This window comes from Rhineura floridana, chromosome 4, assembly GCF_030035675.1.
Source record: "Rhineura floridana isolate rRhiFlo1 chromosome 4, rRhiFlo1.hap2, whole genome shotgun sequence".
NCBI classification, from domain to species: Eukaryota; Metazoa; Chordata; class Lepidosauria; order Squamata; family Rhineuridae; genus Rhineura; species Rhineura floridana.
The window spans coordinates 98,008,656-98,028,382 of NC_084483.1; the positions used below are offsets into that span (position 1 = coordinate 98,008,656).

At 41.3% G+C, this 19,727-nt stretch overlaps 1 protein-coding gene across 5 annotated transcripts in view; it reads left to right on the forward strand.

Moving 5' to 3' along the window:
- Positions 1-19,727, forward strand: part of LOC133383302 (FK506-binding protein 15-like) — a 38,531-nt gene that overhangs the window by 9,526 nt on the left and 9,278 nt on the right. For all 5 annotated transcript variants that reach the window (XM_061623752.1, XM_061623750.1, XM_061623753.1 and 2 more), the window contains 4 exons: positions 14,518-14,702; positions 15,385-15,539; positions 16,772-16,934; positions 17,843-17,998. In XM_061623752.1, the coding sequence (XP_061479736.1) occupies positions 14,518-14,702; positions 15,385-15,539; positions 16,772-16,934; positions 17,843-17,998 (659 nt within the window). The remainder of the gene's footprint in view (positions 1-14,517; positions 14,703-15,384; positions 15,540-16,771; positions 16,935-17,842; positions 17,999-19,727) is intronic.

Consider the following 19,727-nt stretch of genomic DNA (forward strand, 5'->3'; position numbering starts at 1 on the left):
TCTTTAACTTTCATCAACATTCGTTTCAAATCATTACTGTTTTCTGCTAAGAGTATAGTATCGTCTGCATACCTTAAATTATTGATATTTCTCCCTCCAATTTTCACACCTCCTTCATCTTGGTCCAGTCCTGCTTTCCGTATGATATGTTCTCCATATAGATTAAACAGGTACGGTGATAAAATCCACCCCTGTCTCACACCCTTTCCAATTGGGAACCAATCGGTTTCTCCATATTCTGTCTTCACAGTAGCCTCTTGTGCAGAGTATAGGTTGTGCATCAGGACAATGAGATGCTGTGGCACCCCCATTTCTTTTAAAGTGTTCCATAGTTTTTCATGATCTACACAATCAAAGGTTTTGCTGTAATCTATAAAGCACAGAGTGATTTCCTTCTGAAATTCCTTGGTCCGTTCCATTATCCAACATATGTTTGTCATATGATCTCTGGTGCCTCTTCCCTTTCTAAATCCAGCTTGGATGTCTGGCATTTCTTGCTCCATAGATGGTAAGAGCCTTTGTTGTAGAATCTTGAGCATTATTTTACTTGCATGGGATATTAAGGCAATAGTTCAATAATTACTGCATTCCCTGGGATCCCCTTTCTTTGGAATTGGGATGTATATTGAATGCTTCCAGTCTGTGAGCCACTGTTTCGTTTTCCATATTTGTTGACAAATTTTTGTCAACATTTGAACAGATTCCGTCTCAGTAACTGGTAGCAACTCTATTGGTATGCCATCTATTCCTGGTGATTTGTTTCCTCCAAGTATTTTAAGAGCAGCTTTCATCTCACATTCTAAAATTCCTGATTCTTCATCATATGGTTCCTCTGTGAATGAATCTGTCATCCTTGCATGTCTTTTATATTCAGTGTATTGCTTCCATCTTCCTTTTATTTCTTCTTCATCTGTCATTGTGTTCCCCTGTTGATTATTCAATATTCTTACTCTTGATTTAAACTTTCCCTTTCATTTCTCTAATCTTTTGGAATAGGGCTCTTGTTCTACCCTTTTTGTTGTCCTCTTCTATTTCTATACAGTAACTATTGTAATAGTTCTCTTTGTCCCTACGTACTAGTCTCTGTACTGTGGAATTTAAGGTTCTGACTGTGTTTCTATCTCCTCTTGCTTTTGCTTTCCTTCTCTCTTTAACCATTTTAAGAGTTTCTTCAGTCATCCATTGAGGTCTTTCTCTCTTTTTAACTTGAGGTATTGTCTTTTTGCATTCTTCCCTGATAACGTCTCTGACTTCAATCCATAGTTTATTATTTATTTATTTATTTTTAAAACTTATATACCGCCCGACTAGCAATAGCTCTCTGGGCGGTGAACATAGATACAATAAAATACAGTATGGTACAAAAAACATCACAGTCTAAAATCAAATATCACAGTCTAAAACAGCAAAGGCTCAGAATCAAGTTTCAGACATTACAATACATTAACAAAAATTAAAATTAAAAATTAAAATTAAAATGCCTGGGAATAAAGGAAGGTTTTAACCTAGCGCCGAAAGGATGACAGTGTCGGTGCCAGGCGGACCTCCTCAGGGAGACTATTCCACAGTTCGGGGGCCACCACTGAGAAGGCCCTAGATCTTGTCACCACCCTCCGGGCCTCCCTATGAGTCAGAACCCGGAGGAGGGCCTTCGTAGCACACCGTAGTGTACGAGCCGGTTCATAGCGGGAGGCGTTCCGACAGGTATCGTGGTCCCACGCCGTATAAGGCTTTATAGGTTAATACCAACACTTTGAATTTGGCCCGGAAGCATATTGGGAGCCAGTGCAAGCGGGCCAAGACAGGTGTTATATGTTCAGACCGCTTCGTTCTTGTTAGCAGTCTGGCCACTGCATTTTGCACCAGCTGTAGCTTCCGAACCGTCTTCAGAGGTAGCCCTACGTAGAGCGCATTACAGTAATCCAAACGTGAGGTTACCAGAGCATGTACTACTGATGTAAGGTCCTCCCTACTCAGATAGGGACGTAGCTGGGCTACCAATCGAAGTTGGTAGAACGCATTCCGTGCCACCGCAGCTACAAGTGACAGGGAAGAGTCTAGAACGACTCCCAGACTACGAACCTGTTCCTTCTGGGGGAGTGTAACCCCATCCAGGACAGGATATGTATCCACCACCTGATTGGAAAATCCATCCACCAACAGCATCTCAGTCTTATCAGGATTGATTCTCAGTTTGTTAGTTCTCATCCAATCCATTGTCGCGTCCAGGCAACGGTTTAGCACATCGACCGCCTCACCTGCAGAAGATGAAAAGGAGAAGTAGAGTTGCGTGTCATCAGCGTACTGGTGACAACGCACTCCAAAACTCCTGATGATCGCACCCAACGGCTTCATATAGATGTTAAAAAGCATGGGAGACAAAACCGAGCCCTGCGGGACCCCACATTGGAGTACCCACGGCGTCGAGCAGTGTTCCCCAAGCGCTATCTTCTGGAGACGGCCCGCCAAGTAGGAGTGGAACCACTGCCACGCAGTGCCTCCAACTCCCAGCTCCGCAAGCCTCTCCAGAAGGATACCATGGTCGATGGTATCAAAAGCCGCTGAGAGATCAAGTAGAATCAACAGAGTTACACTCCCTCTGTCTCTCTCCCGACATAGATCATTAAACAGGGCGACCAAGGCCGTCTCAGTGCCAAAACCGGGCCTGAAACCCGATTGAAATGGATCTAGATAATCGGTTTCATCCAATAGCGCCTGGAGCTGGTCAGCAACCACTCGTTCCAAGATCTTGCCCCAAAATGGAACATTTGCCACTGGTCTGTAGCTGCTGAAATTCTCTGGGTCCAGGGAAGACTTTTTCAGGAGTGGTCTCACTGCTGCCTCCTTCAGACAGCCAGGGACCACTCCCTCTCGTAAAGAGGCATTTATCACTTCCCTGGCCCAGCCAACTGTTCCCTCCTTACCTGTTTTTATAAGCCAGGAGGGGCAAGGATCCAGTACCGAAGTGGTTGCACGTACCAGTCCAAGCACCTTGTCCACGTCCTCGAACTGAACCGACTGAAACTCATCCAACAAAACGTGATAAGACTGTGCTCCAGACACCTCACTAGGATTATCTGCTATAAAATGAGAGTCTAGGTCCCGACGAATGCATAAGATCTTATGCTGGAAGTGCTCAGCGAATTCATTGCAGCGGGCCACCGAAGTATCTGCAGTGTCCTGAGGGCCAAGAAAAAGAAGCCCTCGGACAACTCTAAACAGCTCCGCTGGGCGGGAGAGAGATGCCTTAATAGTAGCGGCGAAATATAATTTTTTCGCCGCCCTCACCGCTCCTACATACTGCTTGGTGAAAGCTCAAACCAGCGTATAATTGCATTCATCGGGAGTTCGTCTCCATCTCCGCTCAAGCCGCCTCCTGTCTTGCTTCATCGCCCTCAGCTCTGGAGTATACCAAGGAGCTGAATGAGCTCTGCAAAGGAGAGGGCGCGCAGGAGCGATCGTGTCAACAGCCCGGGCCATCTCCGTATTCCACAGATTAACCAGGGCTTCAACAGGAGCGCCGGTCTTATCAGCCGGAAAATCCCCCAGAGCCCTTTGAAAACCTTCTGGATTCATTAGTCTCCGGGGGCGGACCAATTTAATAGGTCCCCCACCCTTGCGGAGGGTAGAGGCCGCTGTAAGTCTAAACTTCAGCAAGCAGTGATCTGACCATGACAAAGGGAGAGATGTAAAACTCCCCACATCCAGATCACTATCCCCATGTCCAGTAATAAAAATAAGGTCGAGTGTATGCCCCGATATATGTGTTGGACCACTAACATATTGGGACAGCCCCATGGTTGTCATGGAGTCCATGAAGTCCTGAGCCGCCCCAGACAAAGTAGCCTCGGCATGAATGTTGACATCCCCCAGTACTAATAGTCTAGGGGATCTCAACAATACCTCCGAGACCACTTCCGTCAGCTCAGTTAAGGAAGCCATTGGGCAGCAAGGTGGGCGGTACACCAAAAGGATTCCTAGTCTGTCCCTCTGGTCCAACACAAGGTGCAAACACTCCAGACCAGTAGTTGTATGGACATGGTGCTTGGTGAGTAAGATGGAACTCTTATAGACCACAGCAACCCCACCTCCCCGACCCTCAGATCTACCATGATGCTGGACCGAGTACCCCGGTGGGCAGATCTGGGAGAGACTAACTCCTCCCTGTTCGCCCACCCAGGTCTCGGTTATGCATGCCAGATCGGCTGCCTCGTCCATAATCAAATCATGGACGAGGGGAGTTTTATAGTTGTTCTGGTTCTCTGTCAAGTAAGTTTAAAATCTCAAACCTGTTCCTTATTTGATCTTTATATTCTTCTGGGATGTTATTTAAATTGTATTTTGGCATTATGATTGCTTTGTTCTTCTTCTTTAGCTTTACTCTGATTTTCAATATTACCAGTTCATGATCTGTACCGCAGTCTGCTCCTGGTCTTGTTTTTGCAGAAAGTATGGAACTTCTCCATCTTCTGTTACCAGTTATATAATCAATTTGATTCCTATATTGACCATTTGGTGATGTCCACATGTACAGTCATCTTTTTGGCTGCTCAAAAAATGTGTTTGCAAGAAACAAATTATTGGCTTCACAGAATTTAACAAGCCTCTCTCCTGTTTCATTTCTATCTTCTAAGCCCCATTATCCCACAATTCCTAGTTCTTCTCTGTTTCCTACTTTTGCATTCCAACCCCCCATGATTATCAGTACATCTTGTTTTGGTGTGTGATCAATTCCTGTACTTCTGCATAAAATCTCTCCAATTACTCTTCTTCTGTGTTTGCTGTTGGAGCATAGACTTGGATGATGGTTATGTTAATAGGTTTCCCGTTTAATCTCATTGATATAACTCGCTCAGACCTTGCGTTATAGCTCCTAATTGCTCTTGCTACATCACTTCTCACTATTAAAGCAACCCTGTTTCTTCTTAATTTCTCATTTGGTGCATAAAATATTTTGTAGTTGCCTGACTGAAAATGTCCCATTCCGGTCCATTTTAATTCACCCACGCCAAGTATTGTAATGTTAATACATTCCATTTCTTGCCTAACAATTTCTAACTTTCCCTGGTTCATGCTTCTCACATTCCATGTTCCTATTGTGTGCGTTGTACAACTCCGGACTATCCTTTCTCATCTGTGCACATCAGCCTCTGGGCTTCCTTTTGGCTTTGACCCAGCTGCGTCATTAGTCACAGCACTACTCGTACTTGTCCTTTGTTCTTCCTCAGTAGCTCGTTGAGTGTCTTCTGACCTGGGTGGGTGTCTCATCTTCCAGCACTATCTTGTGTCTCATTTTGGATACTCTGTTCATAGGGTTTTCATGGTAAGAGGTATTCAGAGCTGGTTTACCATTGCCTTCTTCTTAGTTTGGATGCATCTTCGTCTGCTGTCTCAGCTTTGACCATTCCGCCATGGGTGCCCCTGCTAAGGGTCTAGCCTCTTGGTCTAGACTCCTGACGACATTGCTCTCAGCTTCTTCAACACTCTCAAACCCCCTCACCATGTTAAGATGTGCATCCTAGAGGGGGCATTAATAAAGTATAGCCCCTGAAATGCTGCAATGTATTCTGGTACAATCCAGTCCTATATATGTCTACTCCAAATTGACCCTCATTGAGTTAAATTGATAAATATATAGGATTTCAGATTAATTTTTACCTCTGAAAGGAATGCGCTGTCAGACAAAGAACTTAAGAGACATACTTTTCTGAACATGTTTGAAACAGGTAGGTAGGTGGCAGTGCTGTGGAGTCGGAGTTGGTGTCGGAAGCAATTTTGGGTGGAGTCGGAGTCGGTAGAAATGTACCAACTCTGACTCCAGCTTCAGAATAAATTTTGATTGACAAATTTTTTAAAATATAAATTCAAAATGTCAAAGAAGCTTCCCATGAAGTCAGCTGTAGTTGAGCATTTCACCATAACTCAAGATGGAAAACATTGTGTGTGTCAGTGTATGACATAGGACCCAGATGAAGACAAATGCTGTGATTCCAAGGTCAGCGCATATTCAGGCAGCGATAAAAATGCTCCTGTGAGAGCTTCCAATTTAAAAAGACATCTACAGCCCTTTCCAGGGCTGTGGAGTTGGAAGCAATTTTGGGTGGAGTTGGAGTCGGACAGAAGAAAAATAGAGGAGTCGGAGTCGAAGGTTTGGCATACCGACTCCACAGCCCTGGTAGGTGGGAAGGGAGTGTGAATTTAATTGGGTCTTCAACATAGTGCCCTCCACATGTTGTTGGACTACAACTCCCATCAATCTCAGGCAACATTACCAATAATCAGGGATGATGGAAATTGTAGTCCTACAACATCTGGAGGGCACCACCTTGGGTATCCCTGGTCTGTAACGCCCCAGAAGTAACTTTTGTTGTTTGTTGCAATACATACAAGAACATAAGAAGAGCCTGTTGGATCCAACCAGTGGCCCATATAATCCAGCATCCTGTTCTCACAGCAGCCAGTCAGATGCCCTAAAGGGAACCTACAAGCAGGATCTGAGTGCATGAGCAGCACTCTCCTCACTTATATTCCCAGCAACTGATATTCAGAAGCATACTGTCTCTGACAGTGGAAGTAGAACATAGCCATCATTGCTAGGTGCTGCTTTCAGCTTTATCCTCCATGAATTTGTCTAATCCTCTTTTAAAGCCATCCAAATTGGTGCCCATCACTGCTTCTTGTGGTTGCAAATTCCATAGTTTCACTATATGTGGTGGCACCTACCCTGTGGAATCCCCTCCCCTTAAATATTAGGCAGGCGTGATCTCTGTTATCTTTTCGGCGCCTTTTAAAGACTTTCCTCTTTCAACAAGCCTTTTAAGTTGAGACCTATCCCAGTCTGCGTCTTTAACCCTTTTAAAAAGATGTTTTAAAGGCTTTAAAAAAAAAAGTTTTTAAAGTTGTTTTGGTGTATTTTAGGGTCTGTTTTTATGATGTTTTGATGTGTTTTTAGCGCTTCTGTTTGCCACCCTGGGCTCCTGCTGGGAGGAAGGGCGGGATATAAATCAAATAATAAATATATAATAAAATATATGCTGTGCAAGACTACATTTTTAATAGCAGGAGAAGGAATAACATTTATTCTGGTGGACTACTTTTGATATGTGCGTTTTCTGTTTACCTATGTTATGTCTCTTAAGTTCTACCTCCGACAGTTCAATCGTGCATACATGTCTACCCAATGAGTTCAATGGGACTTACTCCCAGGTAAGTATGTACAGGATTACGTTACCTCTAAGGTATACAGTTTACAAAAAAAATTAGAAAGGCAGAGTATAAAATACTAAAGTTTGCATTTTTTGGTAGGGGATTGCCATATTGATAAGAATGTGTTTTAGTTGAAAGGGGTGCTGTGGTGTTTTTTGCAGCACCACACAGGCATGCCTTCAAGTGCCACAATAGAACGCCTGTTCAGTACTGGTGGCAACATAGCGACTGTAAAAAGACATTCCTTGTCTGACGTGCTCTTTGAGCAAAGATGAGACATAACAGAAATGTATCGTAAAAGCAGCATTTCAAGTGTAAAATTTGATTTTGAGTGAAAAAGTATACATGTGTTGGGGTATCACCATTGCTGGGGTGGACGTGAGGGTGCGGGATGGATGTGAGATTCTGTTATGCCATTCTGTTGATCTTATGGATAAAAAAAAATATTCTACTGCCCTCTGTGTGTGTGTGTTTATTTTTAATGTTGTTTTAGGCTACTTAAATGTGCAGCAGCCAAGGCCAGCACCTTGTAGGCACTCAATTTTTTTAAAAAAGTAACAAGTGTAATTGTAGTGATTACTTTTGAGTAACAGTAATCAGTTACTTTCAGAGCAATTGCAATTGTAATGGTAATTTATTACTTTTGGGGCCATGTTACAGTAATTGTAATTTATTACAAGTAATCTCCCAGGCTCTGAAAATAGAAAATCAGATTGTGGTTGTATGGGCTCAGAAGAAATACTAAAGGTGCTTACTACAGTGAATCACTTCTTATTATTATACCACACAGTAATTAAAAACTACAATACAGTTGCTCCTTCAATTTAGGACAATTTAATGAAGTCATTTGGGAAGAGTAAGATGTCTGATGGGCTGAAAAAATCAGGTATGCTGTGCGGTGGGCAGGAAGGTCTGTTCAGTTCCCTCTGTGAGAATTTTATCACCTTGCAGCTGGCCTCTAGCTAATAGAGGAATGCGCTGTTAGAAATGAAATTTCCCTTTTTGACTGAATTGATGGTTATGCCTGATATGTTATTGTTCTGTAGTTTTATATAATGCAACAGATTTACATTGGCTACGCTTCCAGGGGTTGGAGGGGGTAAGGATGGGTAAGGGAAGTTGGATAGGGGAATTGTTACTATTGTTTATCATATATGGAAATTAATAAATATATTATTTGCACAGAAAAAAAAAGAAATGAAATGATCCAAATACCCAATTTCATTGAAAAAGGCTAAAATTTGGTGACAATGTGCTGGTACTTTTCCTAGTGAAATCATTGAATAATACTTCTGCAGATGAAGGAAATGAGATGCTGTCATTCTATAACTACTATCTTGTTCCATAACTATATTTTTTGCTTTGCAGTGCAAGAAAGTAGCAAAAGGCAACTACAAAAACTAGAGTTGCTCAAATCTATAGTAAATTCTTATAATTATAATATTCAGGGTCTTTTCAGGGTCATAGCAATCACTTCTTTCTCTCTAGACTCTGGCAGACTCATTAGTTTATATAACCTTGCTACCTAGGCCCACCATTAGTGAAGGTTAACATTTCCATAAACAAGCATCCTCCGGAAATCTGTGATCTTGCACATGCTCCTTTTCTTTGAGAAAAGAAACTTACACTAAATCAAATGAGTAGAAATGATTTAAGGGTAGGGTTGCCAGGTTCCTGGCCTGAGACTGATCCTGTATCTTTAGGAGAAGAGAAAGTCAGCCAAGTGCAGGTGTTCTTGCAACTCTGTAACGGGAAAAACCACAAGGTGGAATTCTCCCTTCCCCCTTCCACAACTTTTAAAGATACAGAAGACCTCTTGGTTGCCAGGCCCAGCCAGGTGACTACTTTTGCCAGATTGCTGCTTGTTTCCATGTCTGATCTGAAGTGTGGTCTGGGAAGACTTTTGAGTGTTAGACACTATTGATGAAAGGAGAGGAAACCTCAAGATTGATGTGATAAGAGTGTATATCCTTCTCCAAATGGGCTGGCATGTCCCGCTGATCCATTCCTATTGATGATTCTACAGTCCCATCCATTAAATCAGAGTGGTAATAACTACTCATTTTTTAAAAAGAACACACATATTTGGTGTGGTGCATATATTGATTTGATTTTGATTTGATTTTAATATTTCTACCCCGCCTTCCAGCCAAAAGGCCCTCAAGGCGGCTTACAAAAAATATAAAAATACACCAATAAAACATCAATAATATATCAATAAAACATCAATAATATATCAGTTAAACAATAAACAATAAAAACAATACAATTTGTAATACAATTCAAAGTTAACACAAACTACCTCCCCCCTCACTTTGGCAAAATAGGTGTTATAGACATTGGGCTACTTTGCAAGGCTAGCCACACTCTCTCAGTCATAGTCCTATCCCCATAGTTCTGGGTGTGGCACAGCCCTTTCAGCCCGCAGAAGTCAGGGCTCCTGCTTATGATGACGGCGGAATGGCGGTTCTGGCCCTGGAGCCCCTGGTTCACCTTGCGAGGGTCCCAAAGGTGGAGCCCGATGGGGGGGAGGGGGGGAGGGAGAAACTGCCGGCCTTTCCTCGCCGCAGCCTTCCTGCGTCTTGGGCCACAGCATCATCCCTGGACAAGAAACGAGCAGCCCCCGAGAGGAGACAGGCACCGAAATAGCTGGAGCGCCAGTATATATCATGTGAGAAGCCACTGTTGCAACCCAGTGCTGTTCTTACTCTGAAGTAAATCTCTTTTATCTTGGGATGACAACCATAGTGCCAGTTCAGTAGATTTCTCTACACAGCTACACACATACTCATGAAGAAAGGTTTGCGTAACCTGCACTGTGCTTGTGAGAAACATCAGTAATTTCTGTGGTCGCAGTTACACTTTTTGCATCATCTGTGCTGAGAAAGATGGCTGTCATGATGGCCTAGGTAATCCAATTTCTTCACACAGTCAATTGAATGGAAGAGTTTTACAGTATGAGAACAGAGTGAATCTCACTTTGTATGGTCACTTACGGGCTACTCAGCTGTAAACACAAAACTGATTGGGTTTCAGGCAATCTGGCATGATACTGTATACAGTAGGGCCCTACTCATACGGCGGGTTACGATCTGGACCCCCGCTGTAAAGCGAAAACCGCTGTAAAGTGGAACCCATTGAATAGAATGGCGCGCAATGCCTGAAAACCACCGTAAAAGCGGAACAAGCACTATATGAGTGGGGCTTTAGTCTAATTGCATCTAATTGAGACCGCTGTATTAGTGAATCGCTGTAAAGTGAATTGCTGTAAAGTGGGGCCCTACTGTACATCATTCCCTTGTTTATCCAAGCCTGGTGAAACTGTGGGGCCTTGACTCTACCAGTTCTGAAGAGCCAAGTTGTACTTGACATGGATAAATCATTACACCGAAGGTGAAAGAAGCAAGATGCTTAATCTGAAGCAAGTGTAAATATATATATAAATGTATTTTTGCAAGTTTCAGGTTTCAGAATATCATTTTTTATTTGAGTCTTTTAAAAAGGAATGCTACCACCATGTGGTGAAAGTGTGCGTTACTGCTTCATATTATTTCTTCAGGATTAGTTCAGTTCATTTTCAGTGATAGAGGTTATAGATATTATTGTATTTATTTAGGTAGGGGGGATCCTAAATTGGAGTGCTTGAATGTTTTTGTTTAGTGTTTTAGTATTTTTTACTCTTAAATATGAATTACTCTCCAAAAGGCAATCCAAGTATATGGAGTTAGGACTGGATGAAAATAAATTTCCCCGGTTATGTGATGTTTTAGAAGCTTTTGCAACCTTGAGGATGAAAGCAAATGTGTGGTTTTGATTGTTGGACTTCTGGGTATAACTTGGTTCTGTTCTGTAGATGCCTCTTTGACATAAATGGGTGATGCACAAGAACATGTTATAATTATTGTTGTTGATGCTACTGTTGTATATCTATACTGCCCTTTCTTTTTTTTTGCAGGAGTCTAGGGCAGTGTACAACATCATTAAAATACAATACTCAAAAAACATATCTCAAAACAAAAAAATTAGCTTGATTCAGGTAGACCGTTCATTGCCACTGCCTGCCTTGCCATTCATTTCCATCGGTGTTCTCTGTGGCTGTGAAAACACTAGTCACCTATAGCAAAACACTTCCACTGGCCACACCCAGAGGGGCAAAAGGGTTCAAGGTTCTAGTTTTGGCATACAAAGCCCTAAACAGCTTTGGACCAGGATACCTGAAAGACCATCTTACCCCTTATATACCCAGTTGATCACTGCACTCTGCAGGTGAGGGCCTCCTGAAGATACCATCTTATCAGGAGGTCCGTTCCGCACAACATAGGAAATGGACCTTTAGTGTGGCGGCATCTACCCTGTGGAATTCTCTCCCCTTAAATATTAGGCAGGTGTCATCTCTGCTATTTTTTCGGCGCCTTTTGAAGACTTTCCTCTTTCAACAAGCCTTTTAAGTTGAGACCTATCCCAGTCTGTGTCTGTGTTGGAACGCTTTTTAATATGTTTTTTTGAAAACAATATGTTTTTTAACCCTTTTTAAAAGATGTTTTAAAAACTTTTAAAAAAATGTTTTTAAAGTTGTTTTGTTTTGGTGTCTTTTAGGGTCTGTTTTTATGATGTTTTGATGTGTTTTTAGCACTTCTGTTTGCCGCCCTGGGCTCCTGCTGGGAGGAAGGGCGGGATATAAATAAAATAAATAAATACCTTGTAAATTGTGCTGTTTGTTCCCCATACCTCCTCCCATATCCTCAGCACAGTCGTTAAAGAGTTGGATTTCACACATTCCTTAATATGTCTGCTTGTCAGCAAAAATAGGGAACTGCCTTATTTGTGAGTCATACCAGTCATCCACATGGCCCAGTACTGTCTTTTCTGACAAGCAGCAACTTGACAAAGTGTCAGATAGGAGTTTCCCCCATTAATGGCACTGGAAATCCTTCAGTTGGAGATGTTGGGGATTGCACCTCAGGCCTTCTGCATGTAAGACATATACTTTTGCTACTGAGCTCCTCCACATTTTGGAAATTGGAACCTGTGATAAAACAAGATACCTCACTGTAATTGTTGCTCTTTGAGTAGCAACCAATGTGTGCTTCTAGAAAGGTTGGGAATTTGGCAGGAATTGCTTCAGAAGTAGCGTAGAGGGTCCTGCATCATAGCCCTGCAGAGTTTTAGGAGGCTGATTTTTGTTCCATCAGGCTTTACCTGTGGCTGTTATTTCTTTATTATGCTATTGTTTCAATGTTTATGATTTTCCCCCTTTGTTACAGTTTGTTAAACATGAACCTTAGCTAAATTTTAATTATATGCATTATATAAGCTGCATTTGATTAATTACTGATAGAAAAGTGGCCTAAACATTCTAAAAATCTGAAATAAACACCTTGTAGTACTCATTTATCATCCACCCCTCACCCAAAGGTTCCAGGGGGGTTACAACCATTTCAAAATACAACATTAAAAACAATTTAAAAACAACTGAAAATCCCCAAATAGGTTGGGTCCTAAAAATACACGAATCAGGTGTCAATGGCCAGGATAAAGAGGTGCATCTTCAGCAGTTGCCTAAAACTGTAAACAAAGTTGCCAGATGCATGTTGGTGGGGAGAGAGTTCCACAACTTAGGGGCCAACACAGAGAATGCCCTCTCCTGGTCCATCCCCTCCCAGCTTCCATGGGTGGTGGAAATACCAAAAGGGCCCCCTCTGCTGATCTCAACACTGGAGAGGATCTGTAGGGAAGGGGGCGGTCTTTCAGATATTTGGGATCTAAGTCATTTAGGGCTATATACATGAGCATCTGTCTGTGTGCATTTTACTCTCAATGAGCAAATGTTACAAGCTGTTCTTTTTTGTATGATGCCACAAGCAAGGGTGAGACCAGCAAGCTTCCTTGTGGGAGGAAGATGGGAAGAAACATTCACAAAAACTGCAGAGCGAGGGTAGGGAGCTGGCAGCCCACAGACCATGTGGCCCATGTAACCTCTTTATTTTGCTTGCAACTTTCCCTCATTGCTATTAATTTCATCAATAAAGTAAAGTTCTAACATTGGCCTCAGCAGAAGTGTTGTAGGCCGCTGTACAAACATGTAATGTCATGGCTTCTGATCATGATGAACATGCTTTAACTAAGTTCCAAATATTAAATTTCAAACCCCGACTGAAAAATAAGTAGCCTCCATGAAGGCTTTCTGCAAACATAAGAATCATGGGAACAAGTAGATGTTAGCATTCTTAAATTCAAGGTGTGATTCTGTAGTTATCTACCTTTCAAATACCATCTTTATTTTTTGTTTCTTTTTCTAAATAAAAGTATGGCAAACCCTATATGCTGATTTTATTTTACATTGAGAAGTCTAGGGGTTCTTTCTTATCTTGCATTTTTAATCTTACATTTTTAATACCATGATGTTTGTTCTTCCTCACCAAAAAAAATTTTTTTCCATTATCCTTTTTGTTGACATTTATTCTCCTTTCTGCACTATCTTCTTTGATTAATATTTGAGCGATTCCTGCATCTACTCTTCCTGCCTCCTATTCTCTTTCAGATCTGCCTAAGGCACTTCTTTTAACCTTTTCACTTTACATTCATTATCCAGTTGAACACATCAGTTTGTATGAGTTTAAGTGTCACACTATTTTAGTGATGATACATTTCTTCATTGTGTCTCCTTTCCTGAAAACATTTTTATCTAATGGCAATTTCAAATACAAGGCTTTTCTCTCTGAAGCCTACCGTTTAGACTATGAATGCAAAGTGCTGCATTGTAACTGTCCAGTGTTTCCTATTGTCATACTTTACATACCTGTTGACCTACAGATTGGGGGAATGCAAAAATTACAGTAAAATCCTATCAAAACAATTAAAATAAAACAACAACAGAGCCATACTAAAATGCAGAGGAGTATAAAAATATCAAACAGTTAAGTCAAATGCTTGCCTAAACAAACAAGCAAACAAAACATTTAAGATGACAGAAAATCATAAAAGGAGCAAAATGAATATTTTAAGACAAGTAGTTCCACATTCTGATTACTGACTCAGAGAAGGCATTTTCTCATCAGTCATGACTCAGCCAGTGTAGGACACTCAAAAATGTCTCTTCAGCTGACCACGAAGCTGCTACAGAGAGTGGTGAAGAGCCACTCTTTAAGGTACTTCTGCTCAATGAATACGGGAGAGACTGCCAGGAACACATCTATACCTATTATTGCAGTCCCAAATCACCTATTGAAATGCAGCACAGGATAAAAATAAAGGGGCATTAGTATCACTTTTTTATTACCCTGGACATTATATTTCATCTTCCTTCTTTAGAGCATAATTCAAAAGAGAAGCAGGTTTTGGTAGAAGAAATCATAGCACTGAAGAGAAAGAAGGAAGAAAATGACAGGCAAATCTCTGTGAAAGAAGTAGAGATATTGCATGCTAAGCAGGAACTGGAACAGCAACAAATGAACCTGAGTAACACACAACAGAGCATCCTGGTATTACAAGCAAAGGTATACTAATTGCTTTGTTACTAATAGCTGTTACAAATGCTACTATGGTTATCATTTTTGTGTGTCTAAAGAGGACAGCACTTAGATGTCTCAAACCATAGCAGCCTATATGATTCAAATAACAAGTAAGAGTTACTGTGATCCAAAATGTCTTAAATGAGACAACATAGGAACCTGTTACAAAGGAACGCCTGAAGATAGTCAGCAGTCTGACTTGGGGGAAATTACATCACAGTTGTCCCCCTGCTGAAAAGAAGGCCAGTGTAAACCTATTTTGATGTTGCTGATCACCCCATGAGAGTGGTGCCTTGCATCATTCCCCACCACACAAAAACAGGTATATAGCGCAGACAGAGCAGACCATCTGTTAGGCAGTGTGCACACAGGATCAATAAAGCAAGGGGCATTGCGTGCGTAGCCTTGAGTTGCTAGTGTGTTTGTTTTACTCATGCAACATTTTGGAGGGTTTTGGTGAAGGGAACCAGATCCAGAAGTATGATCTGCATGCTGATGTTAATTGAGAAACTGCAAAATGACAACCATTTCTAAGCCCCAAATGTTGACCATGCTTGAACAGTGATGAGGCTTTAAGTTGACTGAATTTTGGAAATGAAAATAAAATAAGCTGCCTTGGCCTTTAGAATAATATTTATCTTATTTCACATGTTGAAATTAAATCAAGGTTAAGCAACGGTCAGAACAGCAGAAGGCACTGGAGTTGCAACTTTCTGAAAAGAGACAGGAACTCTTGAAAGTGCAGTCTGCTATGAATGAAATGGAAGATAAGATCTTTAAGAAAACAGTAGCGATGCAAGAACAAATCACTCATGATCTACGGTAAGAACATAAGAAGAGCCTGCTGGATCAGGCCAGTGGCCCATCTAGTCCAGCATCCTGTTCTCACAGTGGCCAACCAGGTGCCTGGGGGAAGCCCGCAAGCAGGACCCGAGTGCAAGAACACTCTCCCCTCCTGAGGCTTCCAGCAACTGGTTTTCAGAAGCATGCTGCCTCTGACTAGGGTGGCACAGCACAGCCATCACGGCTGGTAGCCATTGATAGCCCTGTCCTCCATGAATTTGTCTAATCTTCTTTTAAAGCCATCCAAGCTGGTGGCCATTACTGCATCCTGTGGGAGCAAATTCCATAGTTTAACTATGCGCTGAGTAAAGAAGTACTTCCTTTTGTCTGTCCTGAATCTTCCAACATTCAGCTTCTTTGAATGTCCACGAGTTCTAGTATTATGAGAGAGGGAGAAGAACTTTTCTCTATCCACTTTCTCAATGCCATGCATAATTTTATACACTTCTATCATGTCTCCTCTGACCCGCCTTTTCTCTAAACTAAAAAGCCCCAAATGCTGCAACCTTTCCTCGTAAGGGAGTCGCTCCATCCCCTTGATCATTCTGGTTGCCCTCTTCTGAACCTTTTCCAACTCTATAATATCTTTTTTGAGATGAGGCGGCCAGAACTGTACACAGTATTCCAAATGCAGCCGCACCATAGATTTATACAACGGCATTATGATATCGGCTGTATTAACCAATGAATCTGGTAGTTGATGGCTAGTTAAAGTAGCATTGTTTTCAAACCAGCAAATGTGTCCACAAAAGTTACAAGACTATCTGCCCACTTTTATCTATCTTAGCAATTTGTCACTCACAAATACCTGAAAGAAATAACCAGTTAGCTTCCAGCTCTTGGCACAGTCATGGAACACATAAAAACAGTGTTCTTGTTTTCCATATGGAAGACCCGCTACCTTACCATTTTGGAAACTGTGCTGTGATTTAGTAATACAGGTTCTGTTGCAAGAAATATTGTATAGCCTGGAGTTGGGTGGCCCCCACAAAAGGATTCTGGGCTTCACCTAGGTGTTTCAAGAGCATGTTTATCAATTGACTGTTGAGCCTCTATGATGATCTACTGCTTTATTTGTTCATGTTTTTGTTTGTTTGTTTTTTGTTTTGGTGATTTGTTTTTGTATTTTATTGTGGATTTTAATTCTGGGTATTTTTTTAATCAAAAAGAATATAAATGATTAGATTAACGTGTATATATTTTCTGATTAGGAATGAGATATCTTTCCTTCATCAACAAATATGTGAGAGGGAGCTACTAGCAGAACAGGATTGTTTCTTAAGAAGTAAAATGGTGGATGATTATGCAGCTTTGACCAAGGAAAATGCTACACTGCGATCCAGGCTCTTGGAACTTATCAAGCAAACAAACATTGTAAGGAAAGGATCAATTTGACCAACTAATACAAAACATTTGCAGAAGATTGTACATAGGAGAGTGATGTTTTCCAACAGATTTACATTTGGAAGTTGCCAAATAATTATTTTCTATAGTTCTTTTTCATAGACAGGTAAAAATTTGACAAATGAATCTGTAAACTCCTGAAGGCCACTGATAGAAGTAGGCCAACTGAATATTATTTCTCCCTCTGATGCAAACCAGATTGTGGGATTTGAGTATCAATAATTTCCTTCTGTGTTTAAGTAACATTTTAGAGATATAAAAGCATACGGTTAGGACCATTTAGACACCAAGAAACAAGGGGGGAAATGTGAGCAACCTGAAACTATATCTTCAGAAGATGCTAAAGGCATTGCAAAGTAAATACTAAATATGTTTATTCATTGCATCTGATTCTCCCCTGATTCCAAACACATAAAGGACACGTAGATCCTGAATGGGTTCAAAACTGATCCTTCATTTATTTTCACAGTAGACAATGTGGATCCACTGTGGGCTGCGCTGTTGAAAGAACTGTCACGTAGCGTTGATACAAAGTCTTCATGCTCCATCTTCTTCCTACTACCTGTTTCATCCAATTCCATTTATATTTCTGGGTAGGCTCTGAAGGCATGTGCCTCTTGAATAATGTATTTACCTATGTGTGCATGCTCTTTTGCATGGAGCTTTCATTAAGGAGGCAAGCTAACAAGTTATTGCGTAGGTAGGAATGATATGAAGTGAAAACATACTGTGTAGTCAGGTACAGAAAAGTGTCAGTTCCACAACTAAATTATTTCAAGGTGGTTACTCCAAATGCTATTGACTGCTGTGCTTTCAAGAACTATATGAGAGATGTTATTTCATACTTAGTCCACCTTTGCTTATAAAACTTGCTACAGGAGAGAGCACTCGAGGAGAGTTATACATCCCACTCTGACAGCATTGCTCAATTTCTGATGCTGAAAGACCGTGAAGATCATCTGCAACGAGAGATCATGAGGCACCAAGAACTCCTGAAGCAAGAAAATAGCACCTTCCAAGACCTTGAGGATAAGGTTATTTGATACTAGTGATTCTCCTAACGCTTTCTAATTCTGAAATGAGCAATAGGACTCTTTTCTTAGAAGGTTCATAGATCAGAGAATGGTAATCTAGATATGGAAGGATATTGAAGGATTCCTCTTGCCTCATTTGAGTCAAACTTTATAAATTTATGTATGTTTAATTTACTGTAGAATCAATCTTACATTCTGATTTCTATCATTCAACTTCTAGTAGGGGCTGAAGCTTAGAGATGTAGAGCATGGGTTCAATTCCTGGCATCATTAGGTACCATTGCTGGGAAAGAATGACATCTAGGATTGCTGCTGCCAATGAAAATGGTACTAAATGGTACTATGCCAGGAGGATCACTGGTCTCACTCAGTATAAGCAGGTACAGATTGTGCCCAAAGGTACAACATCATCTTAGCAAATGCATACCTAATACCACATTTGTAGAGATAATCAGAAATAAAGGGAGCAGGGGATCAGTTACAAATAAATTTCTGGTAGTGTTATTAACTCCTGTGATTGGTGATCCCCCCCCCACAAATGCCCTCTAAAGCTGCATGCTACACCCATCCCTTGTGTTAGTATCTAGTGCTCTTGCCACTTGGTCAATAGCTCCTTTGTTCTTCAGAGTGCCACGAAAGTGAGCTGGGCAGGCCTACAGGTGGCCTTACAGCATGGCACTAGGAAAATAAGGAGTTTGATAATTCAGCTTTTACAAAGTGCTTGAGGACATCTAGGTTTCTTTGGATTTTGCCTAATATCTCCAGCTCAGCTCAATATCCTGTCTCCTGGTTCTTACCAGATCTTTGCTGCTGCTATGAAGATTTAATTAATGTATATACTGCTTAATTGCCAGGATGGCTTCTAAGTGGTTTACAAGTATAAAACCAATTACATAAAATTAAAATAGACAATAAAACAATTTCATGAAAACATGAAATAAACATTCACAATTAAAATGTACAATAAAACAAGACCATTAAAACAGCAACAGCACAATTAAAAGAGTTCAGATAGCAATTTAAAACAGGAGGTACGAGTCAAGAGATCAGGAGAATGTTTATCTAAACAGATGTGCTTCAAGAGCCAGCTGAATACTAACTAAATACTAAAATACTTACTAAATACTAATTTCAGCAGGGAGAGCATTCCACAACTGGTGTCACCAGTGTAAAAGCCCGCCTCTGTGTTACCACAAGCTAATAATCAGGCAACAGCCCCTGGACTAATAGATTCAACCCCAAACCAAGAAAGTGCCAGCTTTCAGAGAGCGAGCGAACAGGAGATTGACAAAGGAGCTGTAGCGAGGAAAGGAAAAAGGCCAAAAGGGCTCTGAAGCCGTGTGCACTAAGCCATGTGCTCTGAAGGGCTCCATAGCAGTTTGATTGGAAGGGGTATGGCTTGTTAGCTATTGGCTCAAGGGTGCGGCCTGAGAACTTCTGAGGGCAACAAGCAGCAGCTGTGTGTGCTGGGATTTTCATTCTGTTTCCTGACTCCTAACAGCAGAGTGGAGGGAGCTGTCTCGGTCTACAGGTGAGGACATATAAGCAAGCCAGCTTTCAGAGAGCAAGCAAACAGGTAGAACAAACAGGAGTTTGATAAAGGACTTTGACGGGATGTGAAGGGGGAGGTCCCTAAAAAAAGAGAGACTAATTCTCCTTGTACAGCGCACTGCATACCAGTGGGACTCTCAAGTTTACCCTGAAGTAGGACAAGACAAAGCAGAGGCCA